The sequence below is a fragment of the Alternaria arbusti genome (genome assembly GCF_024043155.1).
Source record: "Alternaria arbusti strain BMP 1465 chromosome Unknown scaffold_8, whole genome shotgun sequence".
NCBI lineage: Eukaryota > Fungi > Ascomycota > Dothideomycetes > Pleosporales > Pleosporaceae > Alternaria > Alternaria arbusti.
In genome coordinates, this window is record NW_026249948.1 from 424,664 (window position 1) to 443,324 (window position 18,661).

Below are 18,661 nucleotides of genomic sequence, written 5' to 3' on the forward strand. Positions count from 1 at the left end.
CTCATCAGTCTCTCACTTACCAACCTCGCATCATGAAGTGTGTTGCTATCGCTACCGCCGTTGCGGCCTTTGCCAACGTTGCCTCGGGTCACTGTATGGCACTTCACCACTCATTCTGCACCAGCATATACTAACAGGTACAAGACATCTTCCAACAGCTCACCGCCAACGGTGTGAAGGGTGCCAACTTCCAGAACATCAGGCCCGTTCCCAACAACAGTCCCGTCACCGACCTTGCGGACAAGAACCTGCGATGCAATGCTGGCGGTAACTCGGGCAGCGGCACCACCACTGTCTCGGTCGCTGCTGGCTCCACCGTCTCCTTCACTGCCGACCAGGCCGTCTACCACCAAGGTCCCGTTACCTTCTACATGACCAAGGTCGACTCTGCCGCCGCCGCAGATGGCTCTACCGACTGGTTCAAGATCAAGGAGATTGGACCCACCTTCTCCGGTGGCCAGGCCAAGTGGGACATGAGTGGTAAGTCACAAACTACAACACCGTACCGGATTCTATCTAACACTATCCTAGCCACCTACTCCACCACCATTCCCTCCCAGATCCCCGCTGGAGAGTACCTCCTCCGTATCGAGCAGCTCGGCATCCACAACCCCGGCAGCCCGCCCCAGTTCTACATCTCCTGCGCTCAGATCAAGGTCACTGGAGGAGGCAGCGGAAAGCCCTCTCCCACTACCAAGATCCCCGGCCATGTCAAGAGCACCGACTCCGGCTACACCGCGAACATCTACGCCAACTTCAACTCCTACACTGTTCCCGGTCCCAAGGTCGCCACCTACTAGACGTAGGTAGGTCTGGATATGCGATGGATTGGGCGCTAGGATCGTCTTCTCGCAATCACATTGAAGCTTGATGGGCTTCATTCTACTTCTATGTATATACCTATAGCATCAATTCTGCACATATTGTTGCAATTCCCTGATCTAGCTTGTCCTTTGCTACTGTGTATGTTGGTCATGTGTCACTTCAACAGAAATCATCGAGGCCTGGGTCTGTGGACAATGTGAACTTTTTCCGTTGTAGACATTAAGGATATCCTCCGTAAATTAAATAACCCACTTCCTCCACCACAAAAGATTTTCTTCCACCGAGTGCAGGATCTCCGCTTTCTCGCGGTCAACATCCGCAATCTCCGACAGGTCAACGTCCTGCAAAGCAATGATTCCCGATCTCGCGTAGCAGAAGCCAGCGACCCACAGGAAAATGAAGATGGCTATATCGACGTAATATGTGAGAAAGGTGCCCACGCTCCAGCGACCGGGGAAGAAAACGCTATATCCTGAGAACAAGATGACAAGGACGAGCGCGCCCCCAGTGACCCAGGCGAGGTATGGCTGCAATGGGCTCTTGTATGCGAGACCTGATAACATTAGCATCGTCTTCTGTTGAGCGAACGGTGGTGAACTTGCGGTCTCGGCTGATACCTTGGACCTTCAATGCGTAGTAGAACCTTAGGTAAGTGATCTCGATTACAAGCCACCCAATCAGTCCAGCAATCGTTGTAATGTTGACAAACCACCCAAAAACCACCGAAGAATTGCTCCCCAGACTAAGATATACAAGTGGCATGAAGATGAGAGAAGCTCCTATTGCCAGATATGGTGTTCCGAATCGGTTCGTACGAAGCAAGACACGGGGAGCTTGTCCATCCTCTGCCAGCCCGTACAGCGTACGTGATGCAAGGAAGACGCATGCAGAGCCGCAACTAAAGGCCGAAGTGCATACTATGGCGTTGATGATTGATGGCAGGACTTTAATACCAGCGCGCTGGAAGGCAATGACGAAAGGACTCTGCTGAGCATCACCAGTAGAGATGCCAAGATTCGGGTCGTTGAATGGTACAAGCATGCCAACGATAAAGATGCTGACAACATAGAAGATGAGAACTCTCCAGAACGTCATTCGAATAGCGTTCGGGATGATGACTCTTGGATTCCTTGTCTCAGCGCCAGCGATGGCGACCACCTGGATGTTCGCGTAGCTGTAGGCTGCCGAGATCAAGGAGCTCCAGAACCCGAGGAACTTGCCAGTGTTGCCAGGGACGATGTATTCGTTGAAAGGACCGGGGTTCTTCCAGTACCGAAAGCCGATTCGATCTCCACTGGGGGATCCTCCAAGGTCTACGACTAGGCCGGCGATGATGAGACCTATGATGAGGAGGATCTTGAGAGCTGCGAAGAAGACTTCGCTCTTTGAATTGTCAGATACATGAGCCAAAAGTAGGTTGCGTCAGGACTCACCTCGCCATAAACCTTCACCCCGCAGAAGTTGATGACCACGATGATCACGATGAACACCGAGTACCAAACAGCAGGGTTAATACTGTTATCCCAGAAGTTGATCAAGGTTGCCGCAGCGGCGAGCTCAGCTGGCGCTGTAATTGCCATAGTGTACCAAAAGTTCCATCCGGTTGCGATGCCGAGTGCAGGTTGCACGAACTTCGTAGCATGGCGAACAAATCCTCCAGTGACAGGCATGAACGCCGACATCTCTCCTGCAGACAGGGCGACACCGCATGCAATTAAGCCCATGCACAGATATCCGAAGAGAGCGCCAACTGGTCCTGCGGTAGCGATGGCCTGGCCGGATGCTAGAAAAAGTCCGGTACCCTAAAGTTGGTGCATGAGTATAGAGACTGCAAGAATGCTTTGGAGTGGTTTTACATACGATCATGCCAGCTATGGCAATCATGTTGATATGGCGACGCCCGAGATCGCGTTTGACCTCATAAGTCGTACCGACGGCTCCATGTTCGACGTCTGAGTTCGACGCAGAAGTTTGCGCAACTTGCGTAGCATCCTTCTTTGATAGATCCATGATGATGCTCTCTCAGCATGGGAGCGCGCAACGGTTCTTACAAGTACCAAGCCGAAGCGGGAAGCTTATCTCACTTAGCAGTTCGGCATCTACGGGGGATTCAGTGACTCCGTAACCGTTGATAGCGGGGTTCTAGTTTCTGATAGGGGCTGGTCAGGGCGCCCGAAAACCGGCGATCGTGCTGGGGTGTCATGAAATGCCGGCTGCTATCTGTCATGCTTAGAACGCCGGTGGCCCCACCCTTCTCCAAACGGGGAGTCAATAGAATCCAAGAAGAGACGGGATGAGCGTGCAAAACATCAGCAACGCAACTTTCCAAAGGCAACAGAATGTCATCGGCCAAGGACGACTCTTTTCAATTGTACGACTTGCGGGTTGAGGTGGTTTGTCCGCCTGGCGAGCGCATCTTGTGTGGAGCCAAAGAAGGAGACTACTTTACTGTTCAAGGAGAGATGCTTCGTCTTCCCGAAGGACAGGGCATAAGCTTCTACAGCTTAGGTGAGTTTTAAGCACAAATGCTGTACACTTCAAGAGCTGATAAGGTTGGCATTTCAGCAGCAGTACTGCCTCTACTAGCGGCCAAGCAACGACCAACTCACGCGCATGACTGGATGTCCACGGATGCATTAATCGCATGTCCGGATCCGAATTGTAAATCTCAGCTCAAGATCATACGAACCGGGTTGCGGACCTTCAGTCATGCGGACACCACGGTGGTTGGTCTGGAAGGAAACTCCTGAGCTTTGGAGTGAGATATACGCATGACACATCCGTTTTCCGTGCTTGACTCGGCGCATCGACTATCACGAGATGGTGTTAGGAGCCTTGGCGGGGACAAATTTGTAGGCGTAAGGGCTTCAAGCGCACACCGAGCATATGTTCGTAGACGTGTTGTTGCGCTCAACACAGTCGCGATATCGATATATCCAGCTTTTGAAGCGTCGCCGCGTCACCAGAGACTGCGGACAGCTCTCCAGGTAGTTCCAATCAATGTCACCAGTATGATCACCGTACCCATCATCATCATCTCGATCGTTATGCCAGGAGCTGGTGCGCCAGCCACCATGCCTTCAATCGCGCGACGATGTTTGCATCTCGCGGTATATCCAGGACATGGAAGTAACACGCGTGTAGTAGCTCGATAGCCTGGGTCGCGGAAGTTAGGGATTGGTGGTGCGACGATGGACGCTGAGGCGATCGAAGGGACAGAAGCGTGCCCAGGTGGTGCGGCATGATGCGCGTGTTTGGCGGGGACGTCAGCCGAGGTAGGAGCACATAAGCGTATGCCAGTTACGGATATCTTGAAACCCGCAAGTCGTCCATATAGGAAATGACTGGGTCGGCATGAGCATGCAAGGCGTTCGCGTGGTGGGTTACAGGGAGAGATCGTACAGAGCTGGCACAGGAAGACGAGGCGAGTGCACGGGCGGGCTGCAATGACGCGACGCGCCCAGGATCGCAACCAACCCAAATTGCTCACGAAGGTTTACCAGACATTTCAAAACCTTCTCAAAAACCGTATAATTTACAAGCTAGGCAATTAATCTAACAATTGTCTGTTACCTGTATTCACTCCCGCAATCGCCCATGACCTTGAACACTTCCTCCCTCCTGCTCTTCTCCAGCACATCTTCAATACTCCGCTGATCTTCTTCATCAAGCTTCCATCCATACGTCTTCAAATTCTCCTCCGTATGCTCACTAACACCCATGCGCGCCCCAATGATGACTGCCCCCACGTAGGGGAAGTCGAGAACCCATCTCGTCGCGACGTTCGAGATAGAGACGTTGTGCTTGGTCGCGATAGCCTTCAAAGTCTGCAGCAAGGTCTGGAACAGATCCCAATCACCCCATGTCTGGATCATCTCGAAGTACTTCCGCTGCGATGGTGTCGTGTCAGGACCAAACAGCTGTGGTTCAGGTTTACCGAGCCATTTCTCAGCCAGGAAGCCTCCACAAAGAGTGCCATACGTGAGGAGTTTGACATTGTGTTGTGCGCAAATCTCGCCCATCCTGAACCGTGGCCGTGCATCGATAAGGGAAAATTGGACCTGATTGGTGACGACATCGATCTTACTGTCAATGACTTCTTGGAGACGCGCTGTGTCGAAGTTGCAAAGGCCCAGATGTCGAACTCGTTCGTCTTGCTGCAACAGTCGCAGCGCTTCGATATACTGATGGTCATTGTAATCTTGCCAATGAAATTGCAGAAGATCAACCTTGCTGGCGCTCATGCGCTGACACCGCTCTGTGACGTTGGCGCGGATGACTTCGGGGGTTACAGTAATCTTGTGGAAAACACAGTACTTTGTGGCACCGAAAACGGCCTCAGGGTCAGCTAGCGAGGCTCTCAGTCGTCCAAATATAACCTCAGCATCGCCGTAATGGTCAGCCATGTCGAAGGCAGTGAAGCCACCTGCAATGTACTCTGCAAATTGCTTGAACATCTGTGTTTGTGACGCAGTACCCCATGATGGACTAGACAGTTGCCAGAGGCCCGCGAACAGCTTCGGCAGCTCGATACCCTTGACTTTGAAAGTCTCGATAGAGGTCGATGTCTTCCGTCCGATGATTTGACTTTGGCAAGAGCTATTCTGATGGGCCAGTGTCGGTATACCGCTTTCGCGGCCAAGCATAGTCGCAAGAACTGCAGTGCTTCGTTCGAAAGGGAAGTCTTGCGCAGATGCAAGCCATCTTTGGTAACATCGTAGCAATGAAGTGAAGAGCGAGTCCATCACCGGTCTCTCCTCTTCGTTGAGGTCTCTGCTGCCACTATCGGACAACAAGCGCTTTTGTATTGCAGTCAACGCCTGCACGATATCACCGTCGACAGAGGCTAAACTGTGGTTGAGTTCTGTCGACCGAGGCACGGTGTGCTCGTCGACAAGGCTGACGGATTCGTCTACAACCTTGTTGAGTATTGGGAAGCTGTCGAGAACCAATCCGCATCCTATGGCGCAACGTAGGCGCTGCTGGGCCCGTGTGAAGTTCAAGGTTGAGGTAACTCCCTCGGCCGTCGATTGGAAGAGCTGATCGACGGGCTGATTGGCGATTTTCTTGAGATAAATTCGCGTCTGTTCTTCTAGGATGCTTGTAACTGATGGCTCCGTTGTCAAGATGACTCTGATCACACTTCGAAGTGCATCTGCCGGTAGATTTGCTATGATGGTATCGGTCATCATGTTGACGTGCGCCGTCTTGGCCTTCGACCGTGGTATTTGCGTCATGTTGATAGTTGCGTAGTATCCAGATGTGCGTTGAGTTGATGTTGACTTGAACTACCTAGGTATCGAGGAAAACCCCATGCGATGGTATGGTGCATGGATGCATAAGCTCATCAGGGCACGTACCATATGGCCGGCGACTCAATCTACATTAGAACACCGGCGATCTGCACGAACGATGAAAGTGGACCGAAGTCGCAGCATAGTGCTGAGTCCGATATGAGAGAGCCGTGCGGGGTCAGCGGTTCCGATATGTTCGTATCGCTGCAAGAGCTTCGGAAGTGGGCGTCGAGCTTTCTCCTTGAATGCCGTGGAGGGAAAATGATGGAGCAGGTATCGTGTCAGAAAGGACCTCGGGAAGGCTTCCAAAGCGGTTAGCGTATGAAGATAGCGATAAGACACCTCGATACCTTGCCCGTTTTGACACCACACTATCCAGATGCTACCTATCACTGTATGTCCATTCGAGCCCGATCTGACCTTAATGTCTTATACACACATTCACGATGACAGAGGCTGATGAAACGCCAAGTCGCGAGCCTTCGAAAGCCGCGTGAGTTCGCTCCGGGTTGACTGCAGTTACGCGACTGATCTCTTCTAAGACCACATGCCTGCTTGCAATGTCGCAAGGTCAAGATGAAGTGCCACAAGACGGCGCAAGATACGCGGTGCGTGAGGTGTACGCGTAAATCGTTGCAGTGTGACTTTCTTGGCCACCGGCGCGGTCGAAAGCACGGCTTCAAGTTTGTCAATCCTACTTTTTCCATACGACAGAAAATGGCTGATGTGATTTGTAGATTGCAGAAACCAAGCTCAACGGGTCAAGATAATGCTGCGACGACATCATGGAACGGCGAAGCTCAACATGTTGACCATGACGGTGTTGTAGCGGGTGATGCGGATACATTGACAGGCACACATTGCGCTCAAATACCAGCTTCTAGACTGCGTTCTCAACCCCAGTCAGCCCAGCGTTCAAGCCAAGATTTTTGGACAGAAAGCAGAGGCTTTCGACTTTCTGATATTCTCAACCGACAGATCACAAGAGGAGATTTCTCGTTGCAGAATGTGCTAAGTACTGAACACGGGCATGCGTCAGAAGAATGCACAGAAGACACCTCAGACAGTGATCCGGTTGTCAAAGGAGTAGTCAACCTTCATTTTGCTATGGAGCTATTCGCTGGATTCATGAAGCACCTCAACCCCTTCATTAGTCAACTGGACCCTTCGCTGCATACCTTTCAGTACGTCCGGGAGAAGTCATCGTTCCTATTCACCGCCGTTCTGGCGGCAGCGGCAAAGCTTTTACATCCTGCGCTGCGTAAGGATTTGCTTTCTCACGCTGAAGAGCTTTTTCTAGAGAGCTTTCGCTGTGGTGCAAAATCTGTTGAGACGGTCCAAGCCATATTGATCCTGACATATTGGAAAGAGCCCCGCGATAATCGTGCATGGTTAAATGTAGGCTACGCCATCAGGATGGCCATCGAGCTTGGTTGGCATCACCTGGGGAGTGACGGTATGAGACCTCCAGAGAACATGTCTGATCACCGGGCGATGCAATTTAGAAACATAGAAAGAACATGGCTGGTGCTGTTTGTCTATGACCGAAGGTAGGAATAGGGTGGTATCGATCTTATCACATGATACTGACATGTGTACAGCATCAGTTTGCAGACCGGCAAGCCATGGATGATCGAAAGGAGCAACTATCTAGAGTCAGTAAGCAGCTGGTATCTACATCCTCTTGAAATGGCCAACGACCGGCTACTTTGCGCATTTGTATCGCTTCGCGTTATCACCTCCACCCACTTCGAGATGATGACGACACAATATGCTCAACAGCAACGGCATGAAGCGTCGCGCTATCGGTCTACGCTACGTATGGTTGATGCAGAAATTGTGAATTGGCAAAAGAGGTGGACTGGGAAAGTATCTGAGCGAGGCGAGGACTGTCATGTAAGTAATATCCATGCACGAACTGATGCGAGAAGCGTACTGACTTCGCCCACCATTTCTTAGTCATTTCTGATCCCGTTCTACGGCAGCTACGCGCGGCTACTCTTATACACTTCCTCACTACGCGCATCCATCAAACTGAAGGATATTGTGACTTCTGTCGATACAGAAGCTATCTGGAACAGCTACTCAAGCGCGCTTGACATGCTTAAACTCGTTTCTGAAACTTCGGCATCTCAACTACTGTACTTCGCTCAGGACAGTGTGCATGTCATGATCGCCTATGCCGCAGTATTCCTCATCAAGGTATTTAATAACTCACCTTAGTAAAGCCAACTACTTACGTCGAATATAGCTCTTACTTTCAGCACCATCATATATCCGGTCCGAGATGGAAATGCCAGCGCTGGATAGCATTCGCAATGCTGCGACAGTATTCGAGAAACTTCAAGCGCCTACCAGCACAAGCTGCGCATTGCAAGCAGCGTTTTTGCGCAATGTTTCCACTCAGCACGAAGCAATGCAGGCGCGCCATACATCTTCGCTTTCGCACATACCTGCCATACCCGCAACGCACGCCGCAGCCGCGAACCCTACGACCCACCAACCTGCGCCCACCCATGCGCAGACTACGCAGAGGCCTGATATCACTCCAGCGTACAATGATCAGACCACCTTTGATTCTGCGTCTGAAGACGCGTCAACCTTTAATATTGACTTTGTAGACGACGAAGCCTGGGCCTTCCTATTCGCCAACGCTGGGTTTAATATTGGCCAGGGCGCATTCTTGTCACAAACCTGAATGCCGCTGGTATCATCTCGTAATCAATAGTTTGCGACACTACTGTATATTTGAACACTATTGATCATAGCCTATTTAAAGAACCATCTTTCCCTCTAGCTTGATATCGCTCGCCGAGAATCCGACAAGGAAGCCATACTCGCCATGTACAAAATCCCAGTCTTTCTTCTGCTCGGACCAGATCCTCAAATCATCCATAAGCACCTCCAGAAGAACATCTGTACTCTGACCTGCCCCGAGGTGCACTTTAGCAAATGCTTTGAGCAGCTTGGGAGGCTCACGCGCTGCCTCCGGATAGGACACGTAAAGCTGAACCACTTCCGACGCAGAGACGGCGCCAGTGTTTGTCAAAGTCGCAGTACAAATGATGCGCTCAGAGCCAGATGTGGCAGTAGAGTTTGCGAGATGCACAGCGAGACTGCCAAGCTCAAACGTCGAGTATGTGAGTCCATGGCCGAATGGAAATAGCGGATCGACTTTGTGCTCGTCGTACCACCTGTATCCAACGTTCAGCCCCTCTTCATAGGGTACGATCAGGTCTGACGTGATCTTGATAGCGTCATCCAGTGTCTTGGGGAACGTCACCGGTATTTTGCCGCTCGGACTGACATCCCCAAACAGCAGTCTTTCAAGCGCCGGGCCAATCTGCTGGCCTCCATACCAGGACTGCATCACGGCATCGACCTCATCGATCCAGGGCATGAGAATGGCCGAGTTGGTGTTGAGGATTACCACTGTCTTCTTCGAACGTTTGGCGATCCGAGAGATGACTGCGTCCTGGTCGCCGGGGAGAGAAAGACCAATGTTGCTATCAACACCTTCGGAATGCCTATCGGACGCGAAGATAATGCTGATATCAGCCTTTTCTGCAAGTGAAGTTGCTTCTTCGTCTCTTGCTTCGTTGCCTACATCGACTCCCAGTGTGATGCCGTATGCGCCGGTGGACAGCGAGTAGCCCATGGAATAGTTAAGGGCCAAAGAAACCTCATCTCCTGCTGTCAAGTTTGCGATACCTTGGATGGTGTTTCCAAAGTTCGCTTTCGACATGTTGGCGATGACTTGTCCGTTGATGTAAAGTATGGCATCTCCTTGGCCGGTTAGGGAGAAATGGTACATCCCGGTTGTGTTAGCTTTGAAAGTGCCTTCATAGACGCAGGAAAACACCTGGGGCCATGATACCCAGAGCTCCTTGGGGAATGAGGCTGAGGTGATGTTAGGTACAAAGTCGGTTTGGTTGATAGGTCCAGAGAAGTCTGTAGTCGTGTAGTATGTGACATTCAGACCACCGTCAACGAACATGCTAGAAGGCACCGTCGGAAATTGCCCGGTACCAGGATAGGCCTCAGCATAAGTGACTGTCATGTTGCCTTCTTTGCCAGCTCGCTGCTTCAATGCGTCGAAAGGCGACTGCACTACCATTGTCGTGTCGATCACGAAGCCTCCGTGGTTCTCCGTGACCTGGCTTTGGTTGGTCCCGTCAACACCATAGACGGCAACATGCCTGTACTTCTGTCGTGAAAGAGGTAGCGTGTAGTTATCATTCTTGAGAAGGACGGAGCCATCCTCTGCCATCTTCTGAGCCAGATCAAGGTGGGATTGTGTTCTTGCCACCGACTCCGCATCTCCAGTAACTGGATTGTCGACCATTCCAAGCTTGAACATATATCGCCACGTTCTTGCAACCATATCGTCGATGCGCGAGGCTGGTATGGTTCCGTTCTCGACAGCCTCGACCAGAAGGTCACCGTAGTAGGCTGGGAATCCGTATGAATCCTCGAGAGAACCTCCAGGCATGCTGATATCTAAGCCAGCCATTACGGCGCCAACCGTGCTTCGTGTGGAGAAGTACCAATCAGCGACAACGAAACCTTGAAACCCCCACTCTTGTCTCAATGTAGTGTTCAGAAGCCAGTCGTTTTCGCAAGCGAAAAATCCATTCAGCTTGTTGTAGGAACACATTATAGAAGCGGCATCTGCCTCTTGAACAGACGCCTTGAAAGCAGGCAGGTAAAGCTCGTGCAGAACCCGCTCGTCGATGTGGACGTCAATGGTATCCCAATCAGGACCCACTCCGAATCTATTAGTGTCTTGATTGTACCCAGCAAGATGCTTGGGACAAGCTAAAGCTCCTTGACTCTGGACGCCGAGGACACCCGCCACGGCCATTCGAGAGGTCAACCATGGATCTTCTGAGAAGGTCTCGGCTGCGCGGGCCCATAGTGGCGACCGGAGGATGTTGATAGTCGGTGAGAGAACGACATTGCGGCCCTTTGCCATATGCTCTTGGGCTAATGCTTGTCCGTAAGCGTACTCGAGGGTAGTATTCCACGAAGCCGCGGCGGCAATTGGGGCAGGGAAGGCGGTGACGTTGTTTAAGTTGTTTCCAACCCCAGCTGGGCCATCTCCCATGCAAATTGAGGGTACCCCGAGAGTCTCATTGCCAGAGATGTGTCCTATGCAAGGGTTGACTCCAGTTCCGTTGTCATCGAGCTCGGTATCGCCTTGTACCATAGCATATTTCTGGGTGTTGCTCAACTGGTCGAGGAAAAGTTGCAATCGCTGTTCGTTTGGCAGTGTTGGATCTAGCCATGGCCGATTCGCCAGGGTCTGTGATGATGCATGTACCTGCGTCAAGGTGTATAGCAAGCCTGTCCAGACCGTGATGGAGACATACATCTTGCGGTGAAATAATCGTCCCTCGATCGAATGTGGTAGACTTGAAGATAGCCAGAGTTAATGATTAAGTAGACAAGGTACCTACGTGTGCCCTAGGTGTTAGTGGGTTTTGCGGAGATATTGGTATGATTACTCCGCACTCCGCAGTTTGTTCCTGGGATATGTTAGCAGGCCGATAGAGAAGCCGAGATACCGGTATCGTGAGGGTTAGTCTGAATGAATGCCGATGCTGATAAAATCGACCAGTAATATTTTGAAGCACTACTCTATCTCTAGAAATGATCAGATTATCTGAGCCGGCCTCTTGTTATCGCCTAATGGCTCGTGTAGTGGGCCTGACATTAGCGTAGCTGGTTAGACGCCGGTGGTCGACATTGAATGCCAGTGTCCTCCTGCCCGAAAATGTGGTACTGGATCAGCTAATCCGACATGCGGCAGCAGATGTCTCCCATAACTCTCGTTTACTTCGGTACCAGCATTTCATCGCTTCGTATCATATACTGATCATGTTTGTTGAAAGTTTCACCATACGAGCTCGCGTCGTGTTCGATGTCGGCCGCCACAGCTCGGTGGTATCGGTAGGTTCACGGACGGTGTCATTTCGCTAGGCGATCGCGAGCTATTCGGTCTAGGGCGGATGGATGTGTCGCATGTCTGATCATAGGACGCAGGTGATGGATATAGCTGGAACAAGCAGCATAGTTGAGCGCAAAGGTGGGAGGCATTGCGGACGCCGGGAAGCTGGCGCTGGGCTGCCATGGGGGAGCGCACTTGGAGCCGAAGGTCACGTGCCGACGGCCGCTCGGTACCCGTGGACGCCGATGTCCGATGCTAGCGTTCTTTGGCCGCCATGATGCCGCTCGCGACCTTGAGATTGTGTCGCAGCTCTAACCTCAGCGCTATCACTCCCTCGCTGCCATGTAAATAGACAAGCGCCGGCTTGCTTCAGGGCGAGAGGAACTTATCACGATTCTCCGTTTCTCCTGTTCACCCCTTCCATGTTGCTTTTCCATCGGCGTCCACTGCGAACTCCAGGTCACATCACAGCTTTCGCTGAGATTCACAGTGTTTCCTTTATCATCATGCGCGCAGCTGTCTTGAAGAGTGTCTGCGTAGGTCGCTGACTTGTTTGCGCAAGATGGTCAATGGCGATGTATTGACGTGTTCGCCACTCAAACATACCTCCCTCCTCATCACACCCGGCGACCGCCCCCATTGATGGGCACATTGAACTACCGCAATACTATGTGAACCCTCCGCTGTTCGTAACATCCAACACTCCCAACTTCACGCATCTCCAGACCATCGAACGCAGCCTCAACACTACACATATACATATAAATGGAAGACCCAGGCTTGTATACATTTCTGTTCTTTCCCTCATCCTCTCGCTTCCTCTCTCTGTTGCTATATCTCTTAGGTGTCTCAAATCAGAGCCATCACATCTGCCAGCTCATCCTGACACCAGCTGCCACCCTCCGCTCTCTATTTCACACAGTAGTCTTGCTCACCGATGGCTGCTGGCCCTCCCGTAGGTCAACCCTGGCTCGCCAACGTCGGTAACAACCCCAACATCAACCGCGAACCACCTCCTCCTCCTTATAACGCCGGTCCTGCACCACCAGCTCACCATCCCGGCGTACCCGCAGGTGGCGCTCAAGTCGTCGTAGAACAGCAACACGCCCCCGTCTACGGCCCACCCCTCGGAATCGGCATCGGCATCGGCGGACCAGCATACGGCGTCCCTCCACCATTCGGTGGTGTCGGTATAGGTGCGTTTCCACCCGTCTTCCCACCTGTCGGCGTCATGGACCCCTTTATGATGGGCGGCATGATGGGCGGATACATGGGACCTGCTGGCGGTCCACTTGCTCCTATCAGTGCGGGCAACTTTCTTCCAGGTGCTCATCACGGTATAGGCTTTGGATTACACGCGGGCGGTGTACCGTTCCCACCGCCTCCTCCAGGCGCTATCGCCGGCGTCGTGCCTCCATTCGCTCCAGCAGCGCCTCTATGGGCGGGAGGCGGTCTCGCTTTCGGTAATGTACCTGCCATGGGTGGGGTTGTTGGTGGAGTCATGCCTGGTATGATGATGGGCGGCGGTATGATGCCTGGCATGGTGGCTCCTGGTATGGCAGGCGCCCAGCACTTCCGCCCCGCACCCATGTTCCATGACGGAAACCACGGACACCCAAACCAGCCTGCGCAGCAAGACGTCGGCCAGATCGCTGGCGGCATCCCCCCTGGAGTCATGCTCGTCGAGTCGGCCGAACACACAATCTTCTATCGCATCACGGGCAATCTCTGCCCTTGGCTTTCTCCTGGCTCAACACTGCCGTTGGAACCGCTTGCTGCGGCTAGTACCACCGGCCTCAACCGCCTCATCCAGATCTGCAACGATGGCACGCCGGAAGACGAGTTGGAGCACTGTGCGGTTACGGAGTGTATTGAGTTGGGTAACGGTTTGTGGGAGAAGGGTCAGACTTTCAAGTATAACGATGCTGTTTCTAGGGTTTTGACCATGAAGGATGCTGGTTGGGACAATACGAGAAACAGGGGGAACGGTAACAGCCTTCATCTTTGGGGCCACCGTCTCTAGACGCTGATTGGGTGTTTTGTATGGTGCCGAAGAAGTCTTCTAGACTTGGCAGTCCTTGTGGTTTTCTCGCTGCTGGCATGAATTGCGGCTTGTGATAGTCTAGTGTTCTTTTGCATGCATGATAGGCGCTGGGTTTATTTGTTGTTACTGGATGATGTTGATCATACTGCATCACTTTAACTATCTTTAACAACGAATGAGTGAACGGTGTATGAACATGTTTATAAATCTTGGTGAATCAATTCTCGAGCCACTTTTTAATGTCGTAATGCATAAGCGCACATCAACTATGCTGACGACGGTGCCGGATTCGCCTGCTCCTTCTTACCGCCACCCAACTTTCTCCATAGCTTGTTTATCCAGCGTTCCTTCACCATCTTCAGAACCACATAGGCAAGAAACCGATAAACGATAGCGCAAATCCCCAGAGCCATGAGGTTCATCTCCGGGTTCTTGTTCAGTTTGTACAAGTCCAGCACCTGCTCTCCAGTTTGGATCGGACACTGCCCATTCACCTTCTGCCAGTCTTCACACGTGAACTCCAGGCCACGTAGCGTATACGGCGCCATATTGCCAACAGCCCACTTCACAGGCGAAAGATGATTCCATGCCTGCAAAAAGTCTGGAACGTCGAGCGACAACACACCACCCATGACCTGCGCAACACTCAGGAAAACCGACATGCAGTTCACTGAGAAGCCAGTATGGGTGAAGAGCGTGTTGAAAGCGATACCGAGACTCTCGCCGCAGCTGGTGATGCAGAAGGCGTTGAAGGTGATGATGAAGTACGTTTGCGCGTTGCGTTCTAGACCAACGGCAAACACAGCGAGGACGGAGAAGACGAGGCAGCTTATGATTTCGAAGGGCGTGGTGATGGAGATGTAGGTCAGGAAGAAGGCTTCGACGCCGTAGATGCGGTCGTCGTAGTCGCGGTAGAAGACGTCTCTCTCGATTGGGTAGACGGCGATGTTGTTGAGCACTGACTGAGGTTAGCATGGTAAGAGGATATGGGAAGGAAGGCTACATACTGCCGACGAAGTAGAGCGGGGCGATCTCAACAAGGAATCCCATCCTATTTTGCACGTATTCGTAGTCGGTCTTCAACGGTGCGAAGTAGAGCGCAAGCACGATACCCAATCCGACAACTTGCATGACGCGCGCGATCAGAATGTCTGGCTGCCGGAACATGTTCTTCGTCGCACGCCGGATCAGAATCGAATATGCTGCGGCGAAAGACGATGGTTCTCGTGCCATACTTCCCAGCTCAGCCGGCGTAGTTATTGACCCAGTTCGAGCGACAGGGTAGACATCAGCGTTCCACGACTCGACCAACTTGCGTACCTTCTTCCGACTGGCGGCCTCACGTCTCTCATGCTGAAGGTCAACAGTGATCAAATCGAGAGCAAAATCCGCTGGGTTGACGTGACGAGGACATTCGTAGCCCAAGTTGGCGAAATGGCCTAACATGTTGTCGGCAGGGCCGGCATAGATGGGATGTCCGCCACGGGCCAGGAGCAGAATGTTACCAAAATGCGCGAAAAGATCGCTACGAGGTTGGTGGATGGTGACGATGAGTGTGCGACCTTCTTGTGCTAGACCACGAAGTACGTCCACGATGGACAGTGCCGTGAACGCATCCAATCCCGACAAAGGCTCATCAAGCAACAGTACTCTAGGTTCTGTGAGTACCTGCACAGCGATCGTCACTCGGCGCTTCTCGCCACCACTGATGCCTTTGACAAGATCGTTGCCTATGAGATTGTCCGCACAGTCTTTGAGGCCCATCTTCAGCAAGATCTCCTCAGCTTTCTGGATCTTTTGCTCTTTCGACATCCACTTCGGAAGTCGTAGACCGGCTGCATAACGAAGCGTCTCGCGCACTGTCAGCGACGCCAGCAGTGCGTCGTCATCCTGGGTCACGAAAGAACAGATGGAGTGGACGACCTCTTTAGCCGGGATGAGGCCGTTGTAGCTCATGGTACCGTACTGCTTGTACCGCGTGGATGTGTTGTCTTTGAGTCTCATCGCCATGCTGTTTAGCAGAGAAGTCTTCCCGCTGCCCGAAGGTCCCATGATGACGTTCAGCGATCCAGGGAAGAAGTCGGCGGTAAGAGGCTTGATGATATTCTTGGTCCAGCGCTTCCGTAGTGACCGTTTCTCCACGTCCATTCCATAGCCCTCTAAACGGATGTCGATCGTCCGGACATTATCTGCCACACGCTCGCTCATCTTTTCTTTGCCAGCAGAGGCGTCCATGTTTGACGGCCTGGCACGAGCCATGGCGATCTCGGCGTTCCAGAACTTGAGCAAAACTCCCGCTCCAACATAGAAGGCGATGGCGAACCCGAGAAGAGCAAGTATAGGCCTCCAAACCCAGTTATTTGGGAAGCCAAGAGAGTCCATGATGAACTCTCCGTCGTACTCTTTGCAGGCTGGGTTTGACCGTCCGCCCTCGTATGGACAATCGTAGAAAGAGCCTGAGAATTCGTTGGCGCATAATGCTCCAAAAGCGTAGAAGACATAGGCTGTCCACTTCGTCCAGCGTACATAGATGGGGATCGTGTTCGACTGGATAAAGTAACCGCAAGCCATAGACTGCAAGGTATAGGCTAGATTAGCCACCAAACTCGCTCCAGCGAAGTGTCTTGAGCACGCGACACAGGTCATAGCGAAGCATACGGCAATATACTGGTGTAATAGTATGATACCGAAGAACGTGAGAAACTGGCCTCCGTCCGCGCGAAATCCGCAGAAGAAGTAGTAGATCAATGAGAAGATGAGAGGCACTGGTACATCCTCGAGCAGAATTCTGGCTAGTCGTCTGGAGATGAGAAAGGCTGGTATGCTGACGACACCTTGTCGTGCCTCTTCGTCGAAGAGTTGGATGTCGGTCGTAAGTCGATATGTCTCGTAGAGCAAGATTAGATAGCCCTGCAGCGCCGCTGCATTGTACAATGCTCCTTGTCGGGATCGTATACCAGATAGTGAGCCATCGAGCTGTAAGAAGATCCACCCTGTGATAACCGCCATACCGATGGCTTCGACAAGACTTCCAAACAAGCCTAGGATCAACCAAGTCAGCGTGCGTTCGATCTATAGAGCTCATATTGAACGTCTTACCCATTGGGTCACGAATCGTCACAGTCCAAGTTCGTGCGGTCAGTACGCGAGTCTGCTGCATGAGTGATGTTTTACTGGCACGTTGCTTCTTTCGTTGGTCGTGCGTCATCGTAGTGGCCGGAGCTGGTGCTTCAGGCTTCTCTTGAAGGCTACTGCTGCAATGAGACCTCCATGCTTCTATCACGCGACCGACTCGATCCTGAGCCGCCTTCTCTGCTTCCACACTCCGATTGTCGACACTGACAACGTCGATGAGATACTCCGCTGGATTTGTAAACGGAGGCATTTCATGACCAAGCTTAGCAAAATACGGAAGGCAGTCTTTTGCGCTGCCAGCATACGCAGGACTGCCCCGTGATAGGAGGATGACATTGTCGAAAAGATCCCAGATCTCAGAACGCGGTTGATGGATGGTGACGATGATGGTCCGTCCTTTTCGAGCAAGAGTCTGGAGGGTTTTCACCACCTGGTGGGCGCTTGTTGAGTCTAATCCAGTGGTCGGCTCATCCAGCCACAAAAGCGAAGGATTTGATAAGAGCTGGACGCCAATACTCGTCCTCCTCTTCTCTCCACCACTGCAGCCCTTGTGCGCGTTGTTACCGATCCTGGTGTCTGCAGCTTCTTTCAAGCTCAGCTCCAAGATGACTTCTTCAACCAGCTGCTTCCTCTCTTTTGCGTCAACAGAAGAGGGTAGTCGCAGTTGGGCAGCATACGTCAGAGTCTCTCGGACAGTCAACGTCGGCAGAAGGATATCTTGCTGTATAACATATGCGCTCCTGATGCCGGATACATCCTCGCTACCGTTGAATAGGGTCCTTCCTGAAGTGGCAAGTCGGTTTCCTACTGCCAAACGTCCACTCATGGAGTTGAGTAACGATGTCTTTCCGCTTCCGCTTCCGCCTATTATGGCTGTGAGGCTTCCACTCGGCATGTCCGCCGAAATGTCGTCAAGTATAGTCTTGACATGGTTGGTCTCTGGTGACGCCTTCTTCTTGGAGAAGGCGCGAGCGAGAGCAGTCGGCGATTCATCGACTGAAACTGTGAGGTGTTCCAATCGCACAGAAACTGGGTCAACTGCGCGCAATGAGATGCCGTGGTTGTCGCTGAGATCGGTACTTGTGGAGTCTCCGCGGAGTGCTGTTGCAGGTGCCGCTTCTTCTTTGGGGCCGGGCGGAGCGCCAGCTGACGCCGAGGGTCGCCCTTCCTCGTTTCCCTGCATAGGCCCTGGCTCCATCGTCTCTAGTGACTCCATACCTGGGGTTTGGTTAAATGTTCATGATGATGCAGACGCAAAGGATGAAGCGCGCAGCGCGCATGGATTTCTTCAGTCGCCGCTCACATGTCAAGACGGAGATTCTTTGGCGCGATACGACGTTGTTCAAACACGCCCGCCTCGCTTGCCAGCCGACCTGCATGCAGGGGCTTGGCCGGACGCTTCTCCTACAGGTC

The 18,661-nt window shown here is 52.3% G+C and overlaps 7 protein-coding genes across 7 annotated transcripts; 3 read left to right on the forward strand and 4 right to left on the reverse strand.

The window, feature by feature from the left end:
* Nucleotides 1-32: 32 nt before the first annotated feature.
* Nucleotides 33-800, forward strand: J4E86_006507 (uncharacterized protein; the record flags this gene model as incomplete). The annotated part of the gene is made up of 3 exons (XM_051447035.1): nt 33-93; nt 145-480; nt 532-800. The coding sequence occupies 3 exons, from the start codon at nt 33-35 to the stop codon at nt 798-800; spliced, it is 666 nt and encodes a 221-aa protein (XP_051301520.1).
* Nucleotides 801-1,064: 264 nt separating this feature from the next.
* Nucleotides 1,065-2,835, reverse strand: J4E86_006508 (uncharacterized protein; the record flags this gene model as incomplete). The annotated part of the gene is made up of 4 exons (XM_051447036.1): nt 1,065-1,378; nt 1,428-2,208; nt 2,259-2,627; nt 2,686-2,835. 4 exons carry the CDS (start codon nt 2,833-2,835, stop codon nt 1,065-1,067), a joined length of 1,614 nt encoding a protein of 537 aa, XP_051301521.1.
* A 1,559-nt stretch (nt 2,836-4,394) lies between these two features.
* Nucleotides 4,395-6,062, reverse strand: J4E86_006509 (uncharacterized protein; the record flags this gene model as incomplete). Its single annotated transcript, XM_051447037.1, has 1 exon — nt 4,395-6,062. One exon carries the CDS (start codon nt 6,060-6,062, stop codon nt 4,395-4,397), a length of 1,668 nt encoding a protein of 555 aa, XP_051301522.1.
* A 1,551-nt stretch (nt 6,063-7,613) lies between these two features.
* Nucleotides 7,614-8,817, forward strand: J4E86_006510 (uncharacterized protein; the record flags this gene model as incomplete). The annotated part of the gene is made up of 4 exons (XM_051447038.1): nt 7,614-7,669; nt 7,721-8,015; nt 8,079-8,321; nt 8,371-8,817. The coding sequence occupies 4 exons, from the start codon at nt 7,614-7,616 to the stop codon at nt 8,815-8,817; spliced, it is 1,041 nt and encodes a 346-aa protein (XP_051301523.1).
* A 75-nt stretch (nt 8,818-8,892) lies between these two features.
* On the reverse strand, nt 8,893-11,493 carry J4E86_006511 (uncharacterized protein; the record flags this gene model as incomplete). The annotated part of the gene is made up of 1 exon (XM_051447039.1): nt 8,893-11,493. The coding sequence occupies one exon, from the start codon at nt 11,491-11,493 to the stop codon at nt 8,893-8,895; it is 2,601 nt and encodes an 866-aa protein (XP_051301524.1).
* Nucleotides 11,494-13,006: 1,513 nt separating this feature from the next.
* J4E86_006512 (uncharacterized protein) lies at nt 13,007-14,092 on the forward strand (the record flags this gene model as incomplete). Its single annotated transcript, XM_051447040.1, has 1 exon — nt 13,007-14,092. The coding sequence occupies one exon, from the start codon at nt 13,007-13,009 to the stop codon at nt 14,090-14,092; it is 1,086 nt and encodes a 361-aa protein (XP_051301525.1).
* Nucleotides 14,093-14,379: 287 nt separating this feature from the next.
* Nucleotides 14,380-18,464, reverse strand: J4E86_006513 (uncharacterized protein; the record flags this gene model as incomplete). The annotated part of the gene is made up of 3 exons (XM_051447041.1): nt 14,380-15,071; nt 15,121-17,154; nt 17,213-18,464. The coding sequence occupies 3 exons, from the start codon at nt 18,462-18,464 to the stop codon at nt 14,380-14,382; spliced, it is 3,978 nt and encodes a 1,325-aa protein (XP_051301526.1).
* Between the last annotated feature and the right edge of the window lie 197 nt (nt 18,465-18,661).